The sequence below is a fragment of the Lissotriton helveticus genome, chromosome 1_1 (genome assembly GCF_964261635.1).
Source record: "Lissotriton helveticus chromosome 1_1, aLisHel1.1, whole genome shotgun sequence".
In the NCBI taxonomy this organism is placed as follows: domain Eukaryota; kingdom Metazoa; phylum Chordata; class Amphibia; order Caudata; family Salamandridae; genus Lissotriton; species Lissotriton helveticus.
The window spans coordinates 1,825,719,180-1,825,745,141 of record NC_136057.1 but is presented as its reverse complement, the minus strand read 5'-3'; the positions used below and the strand labels follow the sequence as shown (position 1 = coordinate 1,825,745,141).

At 45.0% G+C, this 25,962-nt stretch overlaps 1 protein-coding gene across 5 annotated transcripts in view; it reads left to right on the top strand.

Moving 5' to 3' along the window:
- PTPRC (protein tyrosine phosphatase receptor type C) overlaps positions 1-25,962 on the top strand; it is a 654,339-nt gene that overhangs the window by 537,254 nt on the left and 91,123 nt on the right. For all 5 annotated transcript variants that reach the window (XM_078641033.1, XM_078641026.1, XM_078641055.1 and 2 more), the window contains one exon: positions 2,028-2,177. In XM_078641033.1, the coding sequence (XP_078497159.1) occupies positions 2,028-2,177 (150 nt within the window). The remainder of the gene's footprint in view (positions 1-2,027; positions 2,178-25,962) is intronic.

The following is a 25,962-nucleotide window of genomic DNA, read 5'->3' as shown; positions in this document are numbered from 1 at the left end:
CAGCAAGGACTACTGATGTGAAAATACTCCACAAAAGATTGGTCCAATATATTAGCATTACAAGACAAATATATAAGGAAAGTAAGATTGAAGTTCCTCTATGTTATCATTCCACAATGTGTGTTGGAGGTGTAAAGAACCTAGATGTGACAACTTACGTATTCTCAGGCATTGCTCTACTTTCCAGATCTATTAGACTGATGTCTGGCACCAACTAGACAATATGTTACACTCACGCATACTATCATCAGCCCCTCTAGCGCTACTGCAAGATATTACCTGATGTAAGTAGTTTCAGTGCGTAGAAGCAGATGGCTAGCACCAGCACTTGCAACAGCCAATCTATGTATTTTACCACACTGGCAAACTTGATCGATACGAAAACTAGCAGAATGGATGTCAGAGATGAGCTGGATAGCTTCATGGAGATAGTCATCTGCACAGTAAATGACCAAATATACAGATTGGAGTAGCCATGGACATCATATCTGATCAGCGAGCAAGATAATACGTATCAATGTCTTTGACTCCATGTCATTTTAAATAAGCCAGGCCAATGTTTGAAGGACACTTCAACTTTGAATTATCATCAGTCTTATAGACCTTTCTATCAATGGCACTAGACCAATCACCAAAGGGACTATCCTAAAAGGCTATTAATTTATGGTAATGGGGAAGATGAATGGAAGGAACACACAAATCTATACTAGAAAGCCAAGAATAATGAATAGGGTGATTCTAGATTGCAAGGGCTCAAGAAGTTGTGGCGAAGGCAATTGAACTGAGGCGATTGTTACAATAGGGGTCGTGAGAGATACTTTCAGTTTGATTTTATCTTTATGTTGCCTATTTTCAAATATATTGTTTTAATTGCTCATTATATGTTCAAAGAATATATGAACCCATTTGCTAACTTGGAAATAATTTCAATTTGTTTACCAAAAACAGTCCTTTTATATTATCTAGGTACTTTTTGTGAAACTTAAACGTCTCAACTCTGCTTACTAGGTACACTTCATTGTTAATATTAGTTGATAAACAAACTTTAGTGAATATGATTTGTAGTACTAACTAAAATGATAAATAAAGAATTATTGGCAAATAATAATAATAATAATAATAATAATAATAATAATAATAATAATAATAATAATAATAATAATAATAATAATAATAATATTTACCATTTATAACACCATTGCTTCTACAGTCATTTTCAGACAACTGATTTTTACAATTTGTGTTTCATTTTGCATGTTGAATTCTTCTAATGTTGGTAAATTGGACTTCATATTTTATTGTATTGCTTCTTGACTTTAACTTTCTTCAGCATTGTTTGAAACTAATATGCGTTTTTCCAGGGAAAATGCTACTGTTTGTGCCATAGCTACCAGTAATTGAGCAGGGTTTTATTAGTGAACAACGTTGTAACCCAGCAAGGCATTGACTAATAAAGCTAATGAAGCATCCTCCCAGCAAATTAAGAATATCTTTTCTCACATATATCAAAAACAATTTATATAGAAAATATCAATTGATGCACGCATCCATATTGCTCTTTATACATTTTCAAATTGAACAATAGTGTATAGGAATTAGCAAATTTAATCCACTCAAAGGCACACAAGTTAGGTATTGTTTTCTCATTTTTGATGCAGTTTATTGCGATCCACCCCGAACCAGGAAACAATGTAAAATACTAAATAAATGGTACGTAAAAATACAATCCATTGGAGAAAAAAATAAACTGAGTGTGTTAAAAAGTTTATACACGGTGACAAAACCACAGATTTTGTAGATTTTCACCCCAATTTGCAGAACAATTTAAGCAATTGCCCGGTCAATCAATTCATATTTCCATCCACACAATGAAATATTTAAAACGGAGAGCTACAGCAAAAGGGACATGTGAGCTAGGAGGCCAGAATTTGTTTTACATATTAACATCTTCATAATCATTGATCCAGTATTTATGCTGAAAGTTTTCCTCACACCCTTATTCACCTGTTGATCTTTTCAAATTCTAGGCCCAGTACATCCTGATCCACCATGCTCTAGTAGAGTATTGTCTGTTCGGTGATACTGAAATCAGTGTTCCAGAATTAGCCATTTCCCTGACAAACTTGAAGAAAAAAGATCCTCCTTCTGATCCGTCCACACTAGAGGCCGAATTCCAGGTATTGTCAAAGTTTTCATGCCTTTATTATTTACCAGGTAAGTGTGTTCATAAAAGAGACAAATGTCTGCTTTCATGGCTTGATGTTTACTGTGGTATTTTTCACAGAAAATACCTGCGTTGTCACCTATTCTAACATGAATCAGTGGCAATGTTTTATAAGTTATATTTAAAATCTACAAGTGTGCATGTTCACGGCTGCTGTTGGTGCTTGCAGTGCCACAGAATGACATGCTGGGGGATGTAGATAATGGTTTCTTCCGGTGCAGTTGGTAATAACAATGGGCATCATTACAATATTGGACCGACTGCCACAGGTATGCCGTCTGTGTCAGTCAGTCCAACAGACAGGCCATTGGTCTAAATGCTGCATTTCAACGCAGGCGGTGAAACTGAAGTGGTCAGGGGGAAAGACTGCTGCCTCCGATAGGATCCAAGATCCTGCTGGGGTGTCGGTGGGAATTCTATTACTCCCATGGGGGCGGTGCCTGCACAGGCACCACCGTAGGGATTACAATGTCCCTTTCTGACTGACTTTTCATGGCAATCTGACTGTCATGAAAAGGCAGCCAAAAAAAAGGGGCTCTGGGGATCCCAAGCAGGGCCCCTGTCCCCCCTAGGTCACTGTAAATTGGCCCTCGGGCACATGTAGTGCCCCCCACACATCCATGCACTTTGTGTGCCTGGCACACGATGCATAGATATGCAAAAAGTGCCCGTTTACACAGCGGCCTGTGCTGTGGCCCTTTTTATGGGCCGCAACACAATCTGCAATGTAAAAGGGCTCTTTTCTGAGCATCAGCAAGGCGGTCAAATACTAATTCATTGGTTGAACTGCTTGTTGGGGCGGTCTCCTGACTGCCACAACAGCAGTCGGTGGTCTGACCGTCAAACATCGTAATCAGCCCCAAAGTCCCTCTTTTGCACTTCATCCATGAATCTATTTTCGTATCTTTTATTCTAATGTCCTAGGGCCACTTTTCTATGTGACTCAAATAAAACACAGAGTATACAATGTTAGCACTCAGTGTAGAGCAGCAGAGTAGTTGCAAAGTCCACTTAGGGAGTGGTGTGGGTTAGAAAATCAGAACTCCGCAACACCAATTATAACACATAAAAAATCAATTTCCAATCAGTGATTTTACTTTTGAAAAGAAAAACACTTTAATTCAGACCAAACTAAATATTAAACATAACATTACAAAATCAGACTTTTCTATCTCTGCTTGTCCCTACATCTGTGTAATAAGGTCTTTCTGTGATAAACAGTATAAAACCAGTTCATATGATGTTTTTCGAAGCAGTTGACAATGTAAAAGCCCTTCTTAGTGCATTTGTCAAAAACTTCACAATGTAAGTCCCTTTCCTACTCTATTTCATGTATGGTCACACCATGCAAACGCTGTCCCACTCTATTTGACACAGGATGTGGCTTAACAAAGTCTAACAATGATGGCACATCCTGTGGCAAGGATTGATAGAAGCATGTGGTCACCCCAGCCAAGTGGTGACCAGTTCAAATGAAGTAGGGTTGGACTAGAACAGAAAGATAAGGGGCACTAAAATAAGGGTGTCCCCCATTAATAATTTAGGAAGCTGAAAAAGTGGCCCAGGTTTGCAAGCGGGCAGTTTGAGCTTGTTTAAGACATACTGTAAAAGTGTTTTGCAAGGTATAGAAGACTACATGGATGTGAGCTTGTAAATATAATGTTTGTGGTAATATGTTTATCAGGAAAATGAGCAATAAAAACAAGCTCAGCAGACCATAAAACAGAATTACAAACAGCCACATAAAAGGGCCCACACTGACCAATCAGATCAGCCCGTCGGGTGCTGCTTGATTGCCTTAAAGTCGGCCAGTCTGACCCTAACTGAAGCCCAATTGAAGATCCTGCATTGTACAGATTCCACGAGTTAACAATTACTGAGTTTTGATATAGATTGTAATAGGAGATGTGTATGGGGATGTAAAAGGAGTTAGGGCATTGCTCCACACCATTTAGGAGCGCCCTCGAATACAAATATTTTTGGAATAAGATAAATTGTCGAATTGCACAAGGATGGGGTAAGCATTGAACTACAGCGGTGTGTTGCATTTAACAGTGTAAAAAGTCAAGATAATGCTGAATTGTAAACGTTTGTTCTGTAGTATGTCTCTGATGGCAGCCGGTGTTGTGTAATATCTGGTATCCCCTCGGGATCGAGTATCCCCTTCTCTTCGGCAGTTTCCGGACGTCCTGCCTATTGGAGAGCTCGGACGAGCCCCCAGTAGCCCCGCCCACCCCAGGAGAGACGAATCTCGGCTCAGGCAGGCAAAACGAGCAGTGCGCCGAGCAGAGCTGCTGATGTAAATGCACGCATACAGCCATTGAATCCCTTACGTCTTGGAGACAGAAGAGGAAATAATTCACGGTGTTGAAATTAGCTCGTATTACAATTCTTTTCTTGGCCATCTCCAACTGCTTATTACGTTCCCGAATGCAGAGTTTTTTTAAGAAGCACGATTACAAAGTGATTTACAGTAAAATCTTCATTGAAATGTTTTTCAAGTTTATGTTCGCTAATATGTCTGTGGTATGTGAGCATATTATTGTGTGTCTGAGAAAAACCATGTATGCCTTTGTGCCACTTTCATCGTGAGCTGTGTTTGTATATCTACTTACTTTAGTTCAAGCACATAGCTGGCAAGGTTTCAGATTGCTGTGTGACATTTTCATAATTTTAGTGTAATTAATGAGCAGCACTTCAATGACAATGAGGGACACGTTTTGGCGCGCAAAGTTAAGCAATGAAGACATGAAAAACATGTACATTTCAGAAATTACTCCCATTTGAGCAGCGAGAACCTCTACGGCCCCCTGACAGACATTAAATTATGACGTCCAGTGACAATACCCAACTATCACAATTTCAGTGATAGTAGCATAGTGATGCAAGCAAAAACGCACAGGTCTAGGAACAGTCACAAAGAAGAACTTACATACAAGAGGGAATTATAAACTTTTATTGTGTGAGAAACAGTACCAGAGTGATAAGCACAGTCGTGCACAATTGTCTAAAAGGTCAATTTGTATGCCAGCTTTTGTTTGGAATGTTGAGCTGAAGCAGCCAAGTGGCAGGGTGAGGGGTGCTAAAAACCGGCATAAGGATAATTGGAGGTAAGTAAACAATTTAATAAATAAAACGAATTTCGTAGCGTGTCCTGCATCGCAAAATACGATGCAGCGCGCGCTACAAAATTCGTTTTATTAATTAAATTGTTTACTTACCTCCAATTATCCATATTCTGGTTTTTAGCACCCCTCACCCTGCCCCTCCCTCGCCCCGCCTCTCTGCCCCACCGCAACTCCCTCCACGGGCCACGGCTGAGTGGAAGCTATTATGCAAAGGCTCTACGGCCTGTCACCCTAAATGCATTACAATTAAACACTTCTACTAATTCCCTGTGCCTGTGTTCATTTGCATTCTTACTCAAACTCGAAGGTTTTGTCCCCTTTAAATAATTTTTATCTAATTCGTGAACATTATTATTCCAAAGCTAGTTCAAGAGGTCACTTTTTGCTTAGATTCTGTTTCCATCGCTTTGTAAGCTATCAAAAATATTGCACTATAGTAGTGTCTACTCAATTATTACATTCAGCCCGCTTATCAAAAGTAATATTTTGTGCAACACAAGTGATACATGCGAAGTACACAAGAAAAAACACACAGCTCATACAGCTTAGCAGCTCGTAGGAAGCTGCTCTATTACAGAGAGAAGGTGATTAGAGGATGAAATGCTGCCTGTACGTCCAAAGCTGGGAGAAGTGGCTCTGATTTACATGCACTCATACGAAGCAGACATTTTTTGCTGCAACAGGCAGGTAAGATATGCAAACGGAACTTGTAACATATTAAAGATTGTGGTCGCCATCAAATAATACTTTGCTTTTCTCTGGGGTGCCAGGGTCGGACAGACTTTTAGGGCAGTATGGCAGCTCCAGAAGGGCATTCGTGCACATGCTTTTTGCCAGTGGTGGAAATGGATATGCCGTGTGTGAGAAGTTGGCTTGGCATAGGCTGTCCACTATTCTAGTGGGCACCTTGCACCAGTCCAAACCACCCTTATTGATGGTAGGTTTAAAGACAACCTATACAGAAAGCTATCGTAATGGTAGCTGTGGAGAGCAGCCTTCAGGCTAAGTCTTGAAGGAATGTAAAGCTGCTTGTTTTACCAGTCTATAATCTCATGAATGGCCAAATGAAAGGAGGACCACTCCAGGTATATATATAAAATATATGTATTTATTCTAAACACATCCCCCTAGTCTCTTTAAGAGGCTAGAGGCAAAAGTACATTCAGTAAACTTATTTAGCACACAGTAAATTAGCACAATATATGTGGAGCCCTAGGGGCGTACCAAACCATATGTATGTATGTATGTATGTATAGATGTACTTATATAGCGCGATTTCTGTCACCGGACGGGCATCCTGGCGCTTAGACTGTCCTGACACTTACACATACATGATGTTTTCCAGCAGCAGATACATTTACGTTGCCCTAGGAAACAAATGGGTTTTCAAGGCTTTTTTAAAAGAATAAAAGTTTTCCAGACCCCTCAGACCTAGAGGAAGGGAGTTCCACAATCTTGCAGCCGTAAATCTAAAGGACCGGCCGCCAGTTCGGGACCTCAGAATCTTAGGTACGACCACTAAATGAGATGAGGCTAAATGTAGCAGTCTAGAAGGGGTGTACCAAGAAAAGAGGTCCCGCAAAGGGAGCGAACCCTGCCCATGTAGGGCCCTAAATACCAGGCACAGTGCTTTAAAATCAATCCTCTGGGAAACTGGTAGCCAGTGGAGGTCCCTAAGTGCCTTAGCAGAGGAATCCAGGCGTCGACGTGAGAGGGCCAGTTTGGCGGCAAAATTCTGCACCCACTGTAGTTTACTGACTAGATTAGCCGGAGCTCCCAAGAGTAGTGCGTTGCAGTAGTCAATGCGACTTAAAATTATGCTCCGCACTACCTCTGGTCTTACCTGTGCCGGGAGCAAGGGCAAAATCTTACGCAGCGAGCAGAGCAACGCCATACAGGTGGCCACCGTTCGATTCACCGATGCATCAAGCTGCAGGCTAGCGCTGAACATTACCCCCAAATTACGGACCGAGTCCGCGGGCAGACTAGCGCCCCGGAAATCGGGGGGCCAGAAATCCAGGGGAAGTGGTCTGGGGATACGGTCCAGGGAGCAGTGCAGCACCTCAGTTTTTGCGCTGTTGAACTGCAGGGAGTTATTGCCCAGCCATTCAGCCGTGGTGTTCATACAGCGATGAAAGGCCTCCTGAGACACCCCATCCTTGCTCTCGAGGCAAAAGATGAGCTGGGTGTCGTCAGCGTAGTTGGTGACCGTTATGCCAAAGGATTTAATCAACATGATCAGGGGGCGGAGGTAGAGATTGAGAAGAATGGGACTGATGGCTGACCCTTGAGGTACGCCCTGACCAACCCTTCTGGTGTTAGATTTAAAGGGTGGTATGGCCACTAGCTGGTGTCTATGATCTAGATACGACACCAGCCATTCAAGGGCCAACCCAGATACTCTGACCTCCGCCAGTCTCCTGATCAGTATTGTATGGCTGACCGTGTCAAACGCGGCCGACATGCCGAGCAGCACTAGAAAGGCTGCTCGACCCTGGTCGGCCCGCGTTCGCAGGTCATCAAGAACGGTCACCAAAGCCGCTTCTGTCCCGTGCGCTGGTCTGAAGCCAAACTGGGCCACATCCAAGCAGTTGTTAACCTCGAGAAAGTTGGAGAGGTGTTTAGTGGCCCATTTCTCAAGAATCTTAATAGGAAATGGCAACAGAGAAATGGGTCTGTAGTTAGCTGGACAGGCGGGGTCCAGATTTTCCTTCTTGAGTAATGGAGAGACAACCGCCAGTTTCCAGCTATCTGGGACCCGCGCCGAACTAAGGGACTGGCAGCAGATGGAAAAAAGAGGTGGAAAAAGCTCTTCCCGAAACAGCTTCCAGAATTTTGGTGGGAGTGGGTCAGACGGTGAGCCTGAAGATATACCGTCGGCCAATGCACAGAAATCCTCGAACGATGGTAAGGGCAGGATGTTCACTTCCGCTAGCCTGGCGCCCTCCTCCACACTGTCAGCACAGTTGGAATAATGCACAGTCTGACCAGATGGCAAGGCAAGATTATTTAAGATGGTAACAATCTTGTCCTCAAAGGCCTGTGCCAACGAGTCGCAGAGAGCTTGGGAGGCAGGTATGTTGTTTTTAGTACAAGCTGGATGGGCCAGATCTTTTACGATCTTAAATAGGGCCTGAGACTTGTTTGCAGCTGCCAGCAATAGTTCTTCCAGGTGTCTGGCCTTGGCCAGCTTAATCTGGGCCTTATAGGTCGCCAGAGCTTGTTTAAAACGAGCTCTACATGGTTCCAGATACTGTTTCCTCCAAGCACGCTCAGCCTGTTTACACTGAAGCTTGAGCTGCTGGAGTTCCTCTGAGTACCATGGCATAGCCAGATTGGTCCTAGCTCTGATTTTACGCATCGGCGCCAGAGAGTCCAGAGAGGTCGAGATTTGCCGACAAAACGTCTCATAACTCCTGTCCACCGTGTCTCCCAATGCGAAGCCTTCAGGCAGCAGACTAGGCAGGGCGGGCTGCATAAGAAGTCTAGACCATTGTCTACCCATTCTAGTACCACCCACACTGCCCTTTGCCGCCGTGACAACTGGACAGGGGAGGGAGAAAAGGACGAGAGCATGGTCAGTCCAGCCCTGAGGTATGACGTCCTGCACAGACACTTGACCTGCGTCGGCAAGAAGCAGGTCAAGGATATGACCCTTGGAGTGGGTTTGCGAGAGTACTAGCTGTGAAAGCTCAATATTACGACAGGCTTGGACCAGCTCTACAAAGGCGGAATTAGTCGGACCATTTGGCCAAAGATTAAAATCTCCTAGCACCACCAGCCTAGTATGGGAATGAGACAGGTCGTAGATTAAATCTATAAGCTCAGGCACAGCGGATAGCGTCCCTGCTGGGGGTCTGTAGCATAGCAGCCCCGTGTATAACACACCTCCTGGACCCTTGATGGAAAGGCCGAATACCTCACATCCAACGATGGCCTTGATGTTGAGCTGAGAGAAGTTTAATGTCTCTCTAAGGATTAGTCCAGTTCCGCCACCTCTAGCCCCTACTCTGGGATTGTGTATTATTTTAAAACCCGGGGTACAGGCTGTTCCCAATTCCACCGCACTAGCCGATGTGGTCCAGGTCTCAGTCATGAAGAGTGCGTCTAGATCATAGGTCTCTATGAGTAGCGCAATCTCTTCACAGTGCTTAATGAGCGATCTCACATTCAACAGGCCGCAGGTTATAGAATCTGGGTGCCTACCGATGGATCTATGCCCACGGTTTAAAAGAGTGCCGGTGTTCAGGCGTATGAGATCGTCACGGGAGTATAATGGGGCAGTACGTTCCTGGCAGGCAGAGAGTCCGGCGTCCGGCGCGTCCTGTGCGCGAACGGGCGCAAACGGGCTTACCTCTGGCGAACCTCCGGCGATCCGCCTGTGAGCCCGCTGCGCGCCTACGCTGCGCGCCTTAGAGTCTACCATCTTAAATTGCCGTAAGCACACGAGTCCTGCAGTCAAACCACTAGCCCCCCAACCAAGATGGCGCCTGCTATTTGGCACACCCTGGTACCCTCACCCAAAATGGCGGCTCCAAACACCGCAGCGCGACCTCCCCAAGAGCCCAAGAAGCCCCTGAAGCGCTCTAATTCCCTCAAGTGGGGATGGGGACACAATTATAGTGCAGGTAAGAAACTATGCTGAGAGTAACCCCCCAGAACAGGCTGGAACGAAGAAATGCGCCTAGCGCTAGATTTATCAGCGCAAGCGCGCAGTAGAGCACAAGATTTAAAAGTTATTTTTAAAATAGCAAAATAGAGCAGCAAATGCCTCAGCGCGCAAAGGTCAAGTAAGTCTGACCTGATAGTGAAGAAAGTTCTGTTTTTATGCCCTTTCCAGGCACACGAGTCCTGCAGTCAAACCACTAGCCCCCCAACCAAGATGGCGCCTGCTATTCGGCACACCCTGGTACCCTCACCCAAAATGGCGGCTCCAAACACCGCAGCGCGACCTCCCCAAGAGCCCAAGAAGCCCCTGAAGTGCTCTAATTCCCTCAAGTGGGGATGGGGACACAATTATAGTGCAGGTAAGAAACTATGCTGAGAGTAACCCCCCAGAACAGGCTGGAACGAAGAAATGCGCCTAGCGCTAGATTTATCAGCGTGAGCGCGCAGTAGAGCACAAGATTTAAAAGTTATTTTTAAAATAGCAAAATAGAGCAGCAAATGCCTCAGCGCGCGAAGGTCAAGTAAGTCTGACCTGATAGTGAAGGAAGTTCCGTTTTTATGCCCTTTCCAGGCACACGAGTCTTGCAGTCAAACCACTAGCCCCCCAACCAAGATGGCGCCTGCTATTCGGCACACCCTGGTACCCTCACCCAAAATGGCGGCTCCAAACACCGCAGCGCGACCTCCCCAAGAGCCCAAGAAGCCCCTGAAGCGCTCTAATTCCCTCAAGTGGGGATGGGGACACAATTATAGTGCAGGTAAGAAACTATGCTGAGAGTAACCCCCCAGAACAGGCTGGAACGAAGAAATGCGCCTAGCGCTAGATATATCAGCGCGAGCGCGCAGTAGAGCACAAAATTTAAAAGTTATTTTTAAAATAGCAAAATATACTAAGAAAGTGGTATAAGAACCACGACTGACATAGATACAAGGCCTTGAGAACCGCTGGGGCCACCAGGAACCACCCAAGGTAGTAACACAGGGGACCCACGGGGGACGCGTGTAGTGTCTAAACACAGCCGCGAATCACCATTAACTTCTAGGGGGAAAGTCGCGGTTGTGAAATTACAGATTAAGAACACTTAGAAGAGGACTTGGAGCAAACCCCTTTAGAACTAGGAGGTTCTAAAGTCAACACCCACGGGAGCACCGGAAGCTGGAAGCAGAGGGGACAGAGTCTGAGTCACTAGCCAGTGACCAGGAAGGCGATGAACAGATGCCCACCGATGTCGGGTGATGTCAGGTGAAGAAGGTGAAGCTTGACTCTTCATCCACGAGGACCAGGAGGCGTCGAGGACAACCAGGAGCTGGATTCGAGCTGTACCACAAAGGATGTTGAGTGCTGCAGAATCGGTTTCCGGATTAGACCCAACAAGCCTTGGCAACAGCAACCCATGCAGAAAGCAAAGATTGGCTTCGGTGCAGACCACCAAGGTCTGAAGGACTCACCCGTTGGAGGGGAGTCAGGGAACATCTGAAGAAACCAGGGAAGCCAAAGAAACAGAAGAGCTACCTTCCTGGGGTCCAACCAGTCGAAGGACCAGTGATCGCGAAGGGGCCTCAAGCAGAAATGCTAGAAGCAGGCTCGTGGAAGACTTGTGGAGTGTAGACCTACAATCTTTGGTGCAAATGGTGCTCGGGGCTTGGACTACAAGTAGTCCAATGCACTGCTTCTGTAAAGCTTGGGAAGTTGATGCACTTGCAAATATGCACCGGTCCAGGAGTTCCAGTCCCACGTCACTCTTGAGGGCAGTGGGTCTCAGCTTTGCTGGGATCTCGTGTCAGCCTCTGAGAAGTCTGGAAGTCTATGTCCTGAGTCGCAAATCCATCGGGTTCTGGCAGAAGCCTTGGAAATGCAGACTGGCAAGATGCTTCTTTGGTGCCTGTGTGAACAGGGGAGTCACTCCTTGACCCCAAGGGAGATTTTTCCATCTTTTAGTCGATGTAGAATGTCAAAGTTCCAGGATATATGTTGCAGAGTTTTGTCCTAAGGACTGGGATCCCATACTTATACTAAGTTAGGGGGTTGGACATACTCTAGGGACCCACCTATGGGAGGTTCCAGGGAGGGGGGTGGTTACACCCCTTTCCCTTTGTCCAGTTTCATGCCAGAGCATGGGCTGAGTGCCCCTACAACTGGTTTGAACTGGGGTATGCACAGGGACACCAAGTGTGCCCCAGCACTGTCTGAAAAGCATTCTATGAAGGCACCCACCCAGCCCCAATACACTAAAGCCTGTCTGGGAGGTGGTTACACCTCCCTGTGACAGGAAACCTATTGTTCAGGCCTCCCCTGCTGGAGTTTCGTCCAGCAGCAGGAGGTCAGCCTTATGTCTGTGGCTGCAGCATCCATTTTGTGATGCTGGGGCTCTTTTAAACTATTACCGGTTAGGTAAGAGTATACGTGTCTTTTCCCTCCACACGAAAGCCTGTCTGGGAGGTTATAATGCACTTAAGAGTATATGGTCTGGCTGCATCACAGAACAGCCTCAGAGAATAGATTCCGAAAGTTGCAGAGGGGTCATGCTCATGCATGGGCACCCTCTCACACAAAACCAAGCACTCTGCCTTCAGGAATGATAAGGCCTGCCATAGGAGTGACTTATAGGTTTGTATTTGTCAGTGATTAAAGGTAGATACAGGTAACCTATATCTTAATAAGGGGTGCATGCACCACCTTACCCAGGCTGTAGTAGCAGACCTATGGTGCCATTTTGGAAGACTTCCCAGGGGTGGCATAATACATGCTTCAGCCCCTGGTGGCCTCTGGGGTACCTATGCCCTTGGTACCTAAGATACCATATACTCGGGACTCACAAGGGTAACCCAGTAACCAATCTGCAGTGTACCTAATGTACATGCAATCACTTTAGAGAGGAAGCTGCTAGGCTGGGGTCCTGGTTAGCAGGGCCTCAGCCAGATTAAATTTAAAAAAACAGTGAAACACCAGCAAAAAGTGGGGGTAACCATAGTGAGCATATCCTACTCTCCTACACTGTGTTGTTTTTGCACTGGTGTAAGTTATCACAATACAGCCCTCGATAACCTAAACAAGAACGTTCCCATAGTTTAAATGCCAACCTTACGTGTAATAGTGACATCATTCATAGTTCCTTCAGTCGTGTTTGTTGGGGTAAATAAAATAATAAACACTGTAGGAAGTAAGGATCACTAGCCTTGTTCCCATATTTACACTCTCGCGCCTCACCTCTCTTCGACTGATGCTTGTCTGAGTTTGTCATTACTCTTTTCTATATTTAGTGTCATTTATTAGAGCTTTGGGCAATGGGCGGGAATACTCCTTTTGTGTAAAGCTAATGTTGCTTTAAGTGCCAGACCGAAGCCCAGCCCACGTGAAAGCTGCTGTCCGCATTCAAGGTAATACAATATTTAGTTAAACGTGAAATGTAAACAGACTGTCCCTGAAACTGATTACCTCAGGGGCAACACTGAACCACAGTCCCTGCCGGCCCATAGCATACTGGAGAAGGCTCTGGACTACTCCGGAGCTGTTACCCTATGCAAATGAATTAAACCATGTAAGAGAAGCCAACACATCTTGTAAAATTACATGGCTACACAAAATCAAGGGTACATTGGTGGACATGGGGTTCAGCCACTTGTGGGAGGATCCAGGAGGCAGCACATTTCCATAAAAAAAACCTTTAAGGAGATCTATAGGAATATGGCTAAATTAAAGTGTATGTTACCCGTCCAGAATACTTCCCTCTCGCAAACATTCTTGAAGCATAAGCATAGCACTCAGTTCAAGGCCTACTGGAACTTTATAACCAAACCATGTGACAGGAAATTGTGCAATCAGTTTAGGGTTGGCTTGCTTGCAATAAAACCATTTACTACAAAATGGCAAAACACAACGGATATTATATGTCCATCATGTCAAATGACTGTTGAGTCAATCCCTCATATCCTGTTCACATGTCCAGCGTACAAATGCCCTAGAGACAAATGGCTTAAGCCGATCTGCCAAAACCTGGGCAGTAGATCCAGCATACATGCATTTCGTATTCTCAAGACCAACACGCATGAACACATAGTAATAGCTACAGGCAAGTTCCTGAGCTGGTCGTGGGGGACACAATCAAACAATTTGAAGAAACAAGGTGCAACGAGTGGCAATCACACATAACAGAAATGTTTTATGCATACAACTTATACCATTTTATGGTTATCTGTTGATGTGTAATAGGGATGTGTTCTTTTTATTTATATATTTATTTATGAGCTTATAAAGCGCACTTATGCCCAAAGGCGTCCTGGCGCTGCCTACTGACTCCGGAGCTATAACGGGGGGGACTATTCCATAAATAACCAGGTCTTAAGCCCCTTTCGGAATGAAAGTTGCTCTGAGGCATTTCTGAGATGTCCCAGCAAGTTGTTCCAGGCTTTTGCAGCACTGAGGAGGAAACTGTTTCCTCCCCATCTGGCCTTTTTTACACGTGGCACCACAACCAATCTGCCGTCGGCTGATTGAAGCGCTCTGCCCGGCACATACCATTTTATACCACTGCTCCAAAACTCTAGGCCTGTGCCCTGCAACACTTTAAAGACTGTGCACAGAGCCTTGAACTGAGCACGCCTTGGTACCGGCAGCCAGTGTAGTTGCCTAAGCCCCTCACGTACTGAAACATATCTGGGGATCCAGAGCAGAAGTCTTGCTGCCGCATTTTGAACCAACTGCAATCTGTATTCATGCTTCTTTCTCAAATTAAGATACAGACTATTACAGTAGTCCAAACGCGACAGTGTAAGGGCAGTGACAGCCGTCCTGAATCCCTCCACTGGAAAGAAGCATTTTCTTTTCTTTAATATCCTAAGGATATGAAAACAGGACGGCACTACTCCACTAACCTGGTCTCCATAATCCAAATTTTAGTCAATAATCACACCCAGATTTCTGGCCTTCCCAGTAGGGATAGGTGGACTTCCCAGTGCCTCTGGTCACATATCAGGGGTCCAAATGTTGTAGTGATAACACAATTTGAGTATCATCTGCATACGATGTAAGTTGCAGACCGAAAGATCTTATCAAGGCCGCCAGAGGTCTGACATAAATATTAAAGAGCGTGGGGCTCAGGGAGGACCCCTGCGGCACACCACAGGGAAGGGCAAAAGGCTTTGATTTATCCACCCCCAGGTCTACTGTCTGAGTTCTGTCGGTCAAAAAGGACTTAAGGAGACTCCAAGCCCTGCCCCGCCAACCGGTCCATCAACACTCCATGATGGACCGTGTCGAAGGCTGCCGACAAATCCAACAGAATCAGCACAGCAGCCCCTCCCTGGTCCAGTGCTGCTCTGACCTTTTCCGTGGCCTTGATAAGGGCTAGTTCCGTGCTGTGACCTGCACGAAACCCAAATTGCGTAGGGTCTAGGGCATTGGTCTTCTGAAAGAACAAGCTAAGTTGTTGATTGATGGCCTTCTCTAGTATCTTAACCGTAAATGGAAGACGGGATATTGGTCTATAACTATTGGGATCCTTAGCATCCAGGCTGGTTTTTTTTAAAAGGGGGAGTATCGAAGCGGATTTCCACTTCCTGGGGTACTCACTCAAGTCCATGATCATGTTGAGCATGGGTATAAGAGTGGAGGTGATAACCTCGGGGCAGATTTTAAGAACTGCAGGTGGACAAGGATCATTGGGAGAGCCAGACCGAACTGTACACAGTAGGTTTAAAACCTCTGAGCATTGTAAAGGATTAAACCGATCTAGACTATCCTGGAGCTCCCTAGTTTTTTGTCCAATACTGGTTGCTGCTACCACCGCCTCTCCGTGGGTTTTGGAAAAGGAGGAGAAAATCCCTTCAACCTTATTCCTGAAGGACGAGGCCAGAGACTCACACAGAGCTGCAATGCTATGCGTGCAGGGCTTAGTTGGAATTGTCAGTCTGGTAATGGTCCTGAAGAGTTCTCTAGAAGAGGAATTCGCCCTCTCATTTGCTCAACAAAATAGGCCTTTTTGCCTCCAGAATCTGTTGCGTATAGAGAATAAGACTTCCTTTGTATTTTTCTTTGTTGGTTGGACAATAACCCCTTCTCCAGATCCTCTCAAGCCTCTTACACTCTGTTTCATGTTTTTGCAGAAGGTCGGAATACCAAGGTGCCAATGGCTACGCTCTCCTGGGAGTAAAAGATTTTATCGGCGCAAATTTATCACAGGCGTTCTCAATCCACCTTGTGTACAATTCCTCTGCCTTATCAACATTTGCTGAAAATTTGGGCACATTTGATGTCAAGAACTTCCCCATCTCCTCCCCATTTATATTTTTCCAGACCCTGACAGCAATCTTTTCCCTTGGTATAACTGCAGCAAGATTCCCGGATCCTAGGCGGAGAGAGAAAAGAATGGCCGCATGATCAGACCATGAGAGGGGTAGCACTTCCAGCATATCCAAACCGGCATTGTTGGAAAAGATGCCGTCTTCTAGTTCACTCAATCATGGAAATGAGCATTTGGAAATGTGTATCACCCAGGTCACTCACAATATATCACTGTGGAAAAGTCTGTGACACACAACCATAATTAAAACATTTTTAATCTATCCTTTGTTACTGGTTTTAATATTTTAGCAATTTATGAACTTAAAAAAAGTACTTTTTAGCACTTTGCAAATATATTATATGCATTTGTGTAGGTTTGCACTGTACTGATTTGTTGTGTCTTTAATGAATGAAAAAATCGAAATAAAGACTGATTTGATTTGATTTGCATAGAGGCTAGCTCCAACAGCTGAAAGGAGATCTTCTCGATTGTCAAAGAATTCACCACCGCCCTGGTCATAGCCCACACCATCACAACATCAAAGAAATACTGCAACAACCATTTGAACTTCTTCTACAGCAAAATAGAAAAGATCTACAGCAACTTTGAACAACAATCAGACCTCAAAGATCTCATTGTCAACCGGAACACCTGAATGAATGGAAAACAATCACTGAAGAAGATACCACAGCGATCATAAAAAAAGTACACTTAGGTGCCCCAACGGACCCATACTCCCATCACATCTACAGCGTGGGAGGACCCCCAATCATCAACACCCTCACCCACATCATCAACACCTCCATCAAATTGCCACCTTCCCAGAAGACTGGAAACATTGGGCGGCCAAGCCCTCCTCAAAAAACCATTGGCCAACTATCTTGAACTCCACGACCTACTGGACCACACCCAATCAGCATTCTGTAGCAACCACAGCACAGGAATGCCACTCATCATGGCTACAGGCCAGATTTGCATCACACTGGACAATGGAGTGACCACAGCCCTCATCTTACTCAACCCATCTGCTGCCTTTGATACAGTGTCCCACCATACCTTCATCAGAAAACTGCACAATGGAGGCAAAAATGACCGGCCCCCAACTGGATAAGCTCTTTCCTCACTAGAAGAATATAGTGGGTCAGACTACCACCCTACACATCAGAATCCAAGAACCTGATCTGCACCATCAGGGCTCATCCCTTAGCCCAACCCTGTTGAAAATCTACATGACACCACTCTCCAACATCATCAGATCACAAGGCATCTCCCTCATATCCTACACTGATGACACCCAACTCATCCTTTCTCTGACAGAAAAGTCCATCAGAGCCAACATCTCCTACTGCGTGATCAACGTAGCACACTAGGTGGCATCCAACTGCCTGAAACTCAACTGCGATAAGACGGAAGTGCTGAACTACTGAAACAAAAACTCTCCTTGAGACTCCACCTGGTACCCATCATAGCTCAGACCTGCACCAACCTACCACACCAGAAACTTGGGAATTTATCTGTACAACAAGCTCAACATGACAGCACATGCCAACACAGTCAGCTCCTTCTTCCTTATTCTCCACATGCTCCACAAGATCTCCAAATGGCCCTGCATACCAAACACACCGTCACGCAAGCCCTCATGACAAGCAGATTAGACTACAGCAATGCACTCTACACCAGGCTCTCTAACAATCTCCTCCACTGACTCTAGACTATCTAGAACACTGCAACAAGACTCATTATTGACCTCCCACGACACATCCACATTTCACCACATCTTGGAGGGCTCCACTGGCTCTCCAGCCGCATATGCAGTAATTTCAAACTTCTCATGCACGCATACAAGGCACTGCACAACACTAGACTAACATACCTGAACAACCACATTTATTTCCACCAAAACACCAGACACATATGCTTAGCATCACTCTAACTCACACACATACCCCACATCAACAAAAGCAGAACAGGAGGCCGAGCATTTTACTATATCGCATTCAGGATCTCCCTTAAAACATTAGGAGCTCCTTGAATTACACATGAAGCCTGACTCATCAACAAATTCTGTGGGCCGAACACCCAACACCATTAGTCTAATGCCTACATGCCTGCTCAAGCACCTGGAGACCCTCATGAGTGATTAGTTGCACCATACAAATCCACATACCATAACAGATTTTGCATGCAAACCTCTAGAAAGCATCCAATTGTGCAACTTTGTGAAGTTTTCTATTGACTTTCAAACAAATTGTGTGTGGAAAAGAAATTCTAGATTCCAGTAGGTGGAACAGCAAGCAAGGATGTGGTACAAAGGACTGAGGTTGAGACAACCAAGTTGTGCTTGCCGGCACCTCCTGACACAGTGATAGAGTGGGTCTATCAGTGATGCTGTTGATGTAAAACAAGGTCCTCATGTGGCAACGTGGGCCTCGGTGGTGAGAAAGAGGCTGAAATATGCTAAGTCACACAAAGTCAGGGAAGAGCTTGCTGATGCACATAGCACATACTATGTTTAATGGTGCATGCTATTATGAAAAACGTAGACCTGGGATCTTTGATTCGGGTTTAACCCACTAATCAACGATCCACTATGCTGTAAAATGCTTTTTGTTTGTGTGGCATCCCATCAAAGAACAAAGCAGGAGCTACACATAGAGACAGTTTATAAAGTGCATCTGCTGCTCTTAGCCTTACTTGCTAGGGTAGTCCCTGCTCCCTGGAAATATCCAGTTGGGTGGATATGGCTACTGGTACCATGACTGGGGGTGAGCAAAAATTTAGCCAATTTGTGAACATAAGTATTCCACTTGTTCAGTCTGCCTGCTCAGAGAAAACGGTTTGAAAAACTTCTAAACTCCCCCAAAGGTGTCATAAAAAAATCAGAGGAGTTCTTGCATGAAACCAGACCAGATAAATTCCTGTCCTCAAGAGACTTAAACTTTACATTGTCGCACAGTAACACATATGCAACACTTATTGACCTAGTAATCAAACCAGAAGATTGAGTCTTGCAAACCACTTTACATTTCAAAAATTCAGGAATGTCTTGCTTTACTGTCTCTCTTTCCATCCTTGGGCACTTGCAAAAATCTACCAGTGGGCCAATTTCTGTGGAATAGGAGTAATTTAAGTTCCTTGGAGTATGACACTTAATCTAAAAATATAAGTGAAAAACTGATTGACAGGATCTACCTAAGTAATGTTGTCAACCTTGAATTAAGAAGGAACTCGACAACCTTGAGTAAAAGCTCTTTCAGATTGCCAGCCATCCCATTAGTAAATGAACCATGTAATTCAAGGGACCACTTTGATATGTAACGGCCACAGAAACTACATCTTGCAATCAATGTTCCCTCTAACTTTTTTCCTCTGTGTGTGGCACTGTAAGGTCTCTGTGTGCTGCAGAAAAGGCTATGTGCACCAGTAACCCAGCCTTAGCGCTGCTGGTGCCCCGTGTGACAATGTTTGTTGGCGCCCCGAATGGCAACCCTGCCAGTAATTCCCTCACAATTACTCCTTAACAGTGTCCCTCAAGGTCTTCATTACCACTCTCTCTGAGATGTATTTAATTTGATTTATAGCGCCTCTCATACCAGTGTAGGGTGTACTTTACATTGCACACATATTGAACAGAGACAATGAATCATAGGTCTCCAAATCAGTGTATAATAAATGTTACATATGACTGAGGACTGCCAGGTATAGGAGTAACATGTCATTCATACTCATAGGCAGCATAGTTTAAGAGTGCTTTGTCTGGAGAAGCACAAGCCCAGAATTTAAAATGTAACATCATGGTTAGGATTTCTCTTTAATAAGAATTGCTTTATACCCAAATTAACCCTATTTCCAACATTAGGATAATGAATGGCTGGGGAAAAAAATCATAGAGCTATAATCTATACCTTGCAGTGTGCATGAAGTTCTTTGATGACAGTTAATAGTTTACTGTTCTATATAAGGATTTTAATGTATAAACTGCAAGTAACAAAATTACCTCTCTGACAAAAGTAGTAACCCGCTAACCAATTTTCATTCTATGCACTTTGTGATCTGCATGGTACACATTCTATGCAGCAGGCATATTACCCTTTGCGCCACCTTCAAACTTCCACTAGAGAAAATTCAGATCCCTCTAATACAACAAGTAACATTACACCTACAACAAGCCAGGACGTTTGACTTTGTCAATGGTTCTTATTTGCATATGATAAATAAGCACCAACTACACCTTCGTTGTAGATAACATTGCAAATGCTTCAGTTCTGACATCGTGACACTGAAAAAACAATAATGAGTCTACTTTTTACGAGCGGTGCCCCCAGCCACGATACATTCACGGTTTAGAAGTCAGGAGGCAGCAAGGGCGGCGAAGTAAAGTGAGGCGGTGTGGAGGGCGGTGCCCACAATTCATGGTGAAAGGAGCAGCTTGGTGGGGGAATCCTCAGTAAGACCAGTGTTGCGGTGCGAGATGCGGCAGTGCCTTCTGTAGTGCTTTAAGGACACGGAGCCAGCGATGGAGTGAGTTGCTTTTCCCTTCTCTGTGTCAACTGGTACAGAAGCGGTACCCCAAGGTCGGTGAAGTCTTTGCAGTCCCTGAGACTTCAGAACAGAAGGCAAGCTCTACTTCAAGCCCTTGGAGATACTGAGCACAAGTAAAGAAAGTTCTGTCCAGTCCTTTCACTGCCCAAGGCAGAGGCAGCAACTGCAGGCCAACCCAACAAAGCAACAACACTGCAAAGAGGCAGTACTCCTCGTGGCAGCTCTTCCAGCTCTTCTTCCTGGCAGGCTCCTTGATTCCAGTGAGTTCTAAAGTCTGGGCCCCAGTATTTGTACTCAAAATTCCTTTGCTCTCTCAGGCAGAGAGTATCTGGGCCTAGTCCAAACCAGTTTGGTCCTCTCTGGCCCAGCTTCCCATCAGGAGGCGTAGACAGCATTGTCTAAAGCAGACCAGGCCCACTGAGGTGCAAGGGAATCTCTTCCCACTACTTTAAAAGCAGCCCAGGTCTATTCAGCCCAGCCCAAACTCATCCAGGAAAGGCAGGACACCCCTTGACTCCCCAGTAGCTGTCTGAAGAGAATGCACATCCGCAGCCCCTGTCACTCCAAAGCCAGACAGTCAATCCACTAACCCAGCAGAGGCACATATGATGGCTAAGTAAGAAAATACTTACTTTCTAAAAGTGGTAGTTTCAAACACAGAACATAAAAATCTTTACTAAAAGATGTGTTTTTACACTCTGAGTCCAGGCATACTAAACTCCATTTCCCTATCTTTTCTTAATGGCAAGTTATGCTTATAGGATGTTATAAGTAAAACTCCCATTCTTTCCTATGGGACAGATAGCCTTGCAGCGGGGAAAAACGAAACACACTGTAATCCACCACCAGGACATGTCACACACACCAGTACATGACCTACCTTTAACATACACAGCACCCTGCTCACAGGGGTACCTTGGGCCTACCTTAGGGGTGACATACATGTATGAAAAGGGAAGATTAGGGCCTGGCAAGTTGGTGCACTTGCCATGTCAACATATCAGTTAAAAACAGCGTGCAGACAACTGAGTGGCAGGTCTGAGACCCCCTTTCAGGGCTGCTTCGGTGGGTGGCACAATCAGTGCTGCAGGCCCACTAGCAGCATTTGATTTACAGGCCTTGGTACTCTTAGTACACTTTACTACGGACATACTAGTGAACAAAATATGCCAATCATGGAAACACCAATATATAACACATTTTACAACAGGAGCAATTGCACTTTAACACTGAACAGAAGGGAGAAAGTGCCCAGAGACATAAAACCAGCAAAAACAGAGTCAAAACCGGGAGGTCAGAAAGCAAAAACCCTGGCGAAACACGCCAAAAGATGCAAGGTCTAACACAGTGACTTTTTGGATCTCTAGTTACCACAGCATCCAACCACAGTACAATATAATTATTAACCTACAGTGCACGATGCAAACTGAAGAATAGACTATCGGCTGGTGTTTATGGGCCTGATGTCCTAGATTGGGCACCCTTGCATTCCACGCAGATCCTTATCAGAAAACTCCCTAATTACAGGACTGGAAGCAAGGTACCTGACATACTGGAACATGGAGATCTAAACAGGAATTCTAATTAGATGTCTCTTTCAGAAATTAACAGCATAAAGCAATCACTGAACACTCGGACCTCAACCTGGTCTCTGTGCTGCGGATAACTACATTTTGGTAGGCCTTTAAAGTGTATGTTGTAGGTAAGGGCTTAGCAAAGGAAGCGAAGACATTGAAATTGCTGTGATAATGATTAACATGACTTAAAAATTATCATAGGTAGCTGGAAAAGAATAAACACAGGATCATAATTATGCCACACTTTACTGATTGAATGAACCATTAAGCAATTACATGGAGGTTGCAGAGCACGAAAGGAGATTCTTAGCAAGCAAGCTGAGGAAAAATGTACACATTTACACTGACCTGATGCTATTGCATTTGAAACGATTTGATATGACCTGTTAGAGTGTGGCATCCGGGCTAACTAGGCCTCAATTGATTTTCAATACTAGCTTGCATTTATTCACAATGGTTACTGTTGTTTCAGTAACTAGTTTGTTCTGACACCTCCGGATGACAATAGGCAGGGTTAGGTAGTATTCATTATTCACATAGTAGGTTAGTGCTTAGGTAGTCAGGCTGTACGATGTTTTTAAAGCCTGTATTCTGATTTGTTGAACGTGTATTGTCTTCCTCGCACCATGATTCAGCAGTTTTCATACTGTTCCATGAGGCGATTTCATACATAAATGCCCGATTTTGGGGGTGAGTCAGAAGTCTTTCCTATGCTACTAGTGATGCTGTCTGAGTTCTTACTGATTTTCCTGCATATTTGGAACTTGTTCTTTTATGTATTTTGCCTATTACTATGTATTGTTCTATTAAAGAGAGCCTTCACTGCAATGACGTTAGGCATATAAATGAGATTAGCTGCATTTGAACAGCATTCCCAATCCACACAATCAGTGGGAGTGTTTTTGTAGTGTGAGGTTTTAGGATACAGCACACTCCCAAAACTCAGGGCAATAGACTGGAGAAAGGTAGAACACCCAGTTGAGTGCTGGCAAAGTGTGAAACTGCAGTGTGATGGATGAAAGGTCCAACACCTACACCTACACCTAAAAAATGGAAACAAGACTTAAGTTATTGAAGTGATTTGATGGTCCTCTTTAAGGACTGATCCACCCAGTGGCAAGATTGTGGGACTTCAAGGACTCACTGAGAACATAACCTTTTTTTTGTTTTTACAAATTTCTTTATTGATCTTAGCACAAGTAGAAAACGAAACAAAAAACCATAATGGTGACAATTCCAAAGTGCCACTCACAAATGATATCACATCAAACAAAATTAACAAATGTAAACGGTGGAGTCACAATAGCCTAAAGCAAACATAAGGAGATGATAGACTGAGCGCTGAACCTTTTCAGACACTCACTCCCAGTCACAGATCTGGGTTGAATCTATCAGCGTTCTTTAGCTAACTTCGCCACCCCAGTTCCTACCACAAAACCAGTCCCAGGATGCTTGCTTCCGGTCCAGGGAAGACCCGGCTTGGCAGTTTGGGCTGGACTGTTCCCAGGAGGAACAGGGTCAAGACTGATTTGCACATGCCTGGGTCTGAACTGAGGTGGGAAAATGAGCTAAAGAACGATGATGAATTCAACCCAGATCTGTGACTGGGAGTGAGTGTCTGAAAATGTTCCATGCTCATTAGTCATTTCCTTGTGTTTCTCAGATTAGCCTAGACATGTCACACCTCCAATCTCAGGTGTGGTAGCATGTCATAATGAAGAAGGCCCCTGTATTGACATGGGTGGCAGTATGGTGTATCGTGGCAATAGTCCCTGGGGGTACAACATGATTTGGAAGGACACCCAGGAACGTTCACGCGCCAGTACAGGATAATCCACACATGGAGATATAAGATCCTGCAGGCCAGTGCCAGTGGTCACTCCGAGCCAGGACAACAATTCTGGGGGGCCTGAGAACCACACCCACGGTTGTAAGGGGCAGTGTTGGTGTGGCTGTATTACCTATGCGGAGTCCTTATAGGGGCATGGTCCCGCTATCTCATGTGCTGGCATGGCTCATCGTATGAGTTGTAGGATGGGACAGAAAGACCTAGGGTAGTGGTCAGGGTTCAGGGTGGACGTGCGTACTTTTTTGCCTCTAAGTTTCTGATATAGGTATCCCAGCACCCATCTCTAGAATCCCCCCTCCATGTCTACGTGCCAATGTAAGGACATCCAGGTCAGCTTTTGCCCATTTGAGCAATGTGGAGAGCCAACAGGGTGTATCGGTGGCTGTATGAGCCTTCCAGGACATGATGATTTGCCGTTTGAAGAGTATTATGGCTAGGTCAAGGAATCAATGAAAGTACTTATCTCTCTTAGTCTTGGGTCTAAGATCTAGTAGGCATGATTCCAGGATCAGCAGGACCAAGTGCTCTAGCAAAGTGGAAGTAATTCTGTGACTTCTCTCCAGGGCCGCTCCATCACCCGGTGCTCCCAGACCATGTGGTCAAAAACCTTCCTCATCTGCTCTACATCTAGGGCATGCAGAGGATGCTGCAGGAAACAGGTGCTTGATGCGTTTCGGTGTGAGGTGTCCCTGATGCAAATAGTTAAATTTTGTGTAATAGAAGTGTGGATTACGTGAAACCCCCTTTACATGTTGTAACACCTGGGTCCAGAGACTGTCTGTGAATTGCATCTCGAGGTCCGCCATTCATCGGTCTTTAGCCCTGTCATACGACTCACAATGGGACGAGTGCAATGCAACATTAAGGGCCATAATATTTTTCTTTGGGACAGGATTCGGTGCAGTGTTGGTGTAGTGTAGTGATCGCATGCTGTCTGCCATGATATATCAGGAAATGGCCTGCCACAATGCCATACGTGTCCATAATCTCCAAAAGGGGATTAGTGCAGTCACAATGAAAAAGTCACCCATTTGGTCAATCTCTGCCTCTCTCCAAGGCGACATGTTGTGGTGTTGTTGGGTCACCTCCTGGAGCGCCAACAACTGTCAAAGTGGGATCAGTGGGGAGTATGGAGGATGGGACCCGTTGCCTTGCTTGTATGCATGCCAGCACACATGGCCTATCTTTATTTGATGCGTCTCATGTGGTGGGCGAGCCCTGGGGTCCAACAGCCACATATATATGTGTCCAACTAAGGAGCCTGTAAATAGTTGCTCTCTCCGGTCAAGGGGCTGTGTCCAGCCAGCACATCGGCCACTGCAGCTGAGCTGCTGCATAGTACAACTCATAATTTAAACCACCCTCATGAAGCAGGCACTAGAGTATGAAGAGCACCACCTGTCTCCTGCCTGAGCTCCATATCAGCTCCAGCAGGAGACCATGGAGGTCCTGAATGAAGCGCTTGGTGAGGGAAAGTGGTAACGCTGCAAAGAATACAGGAGTCATGATAAGATAAGCATTTTGACGATTACCCGCCAGCCCAGCGGGGACAGCTGCAAGGACAACCATAAGGGAGGGATTTACAGATGTAGTTTGGGACCCTACCCATGTTAACGTTGCCCTCCACAAGTCATTATCCAAATGGTAGATCTGTACACCTAAGTACTTCAGCATGTCAAGGTGCTATTCCAGC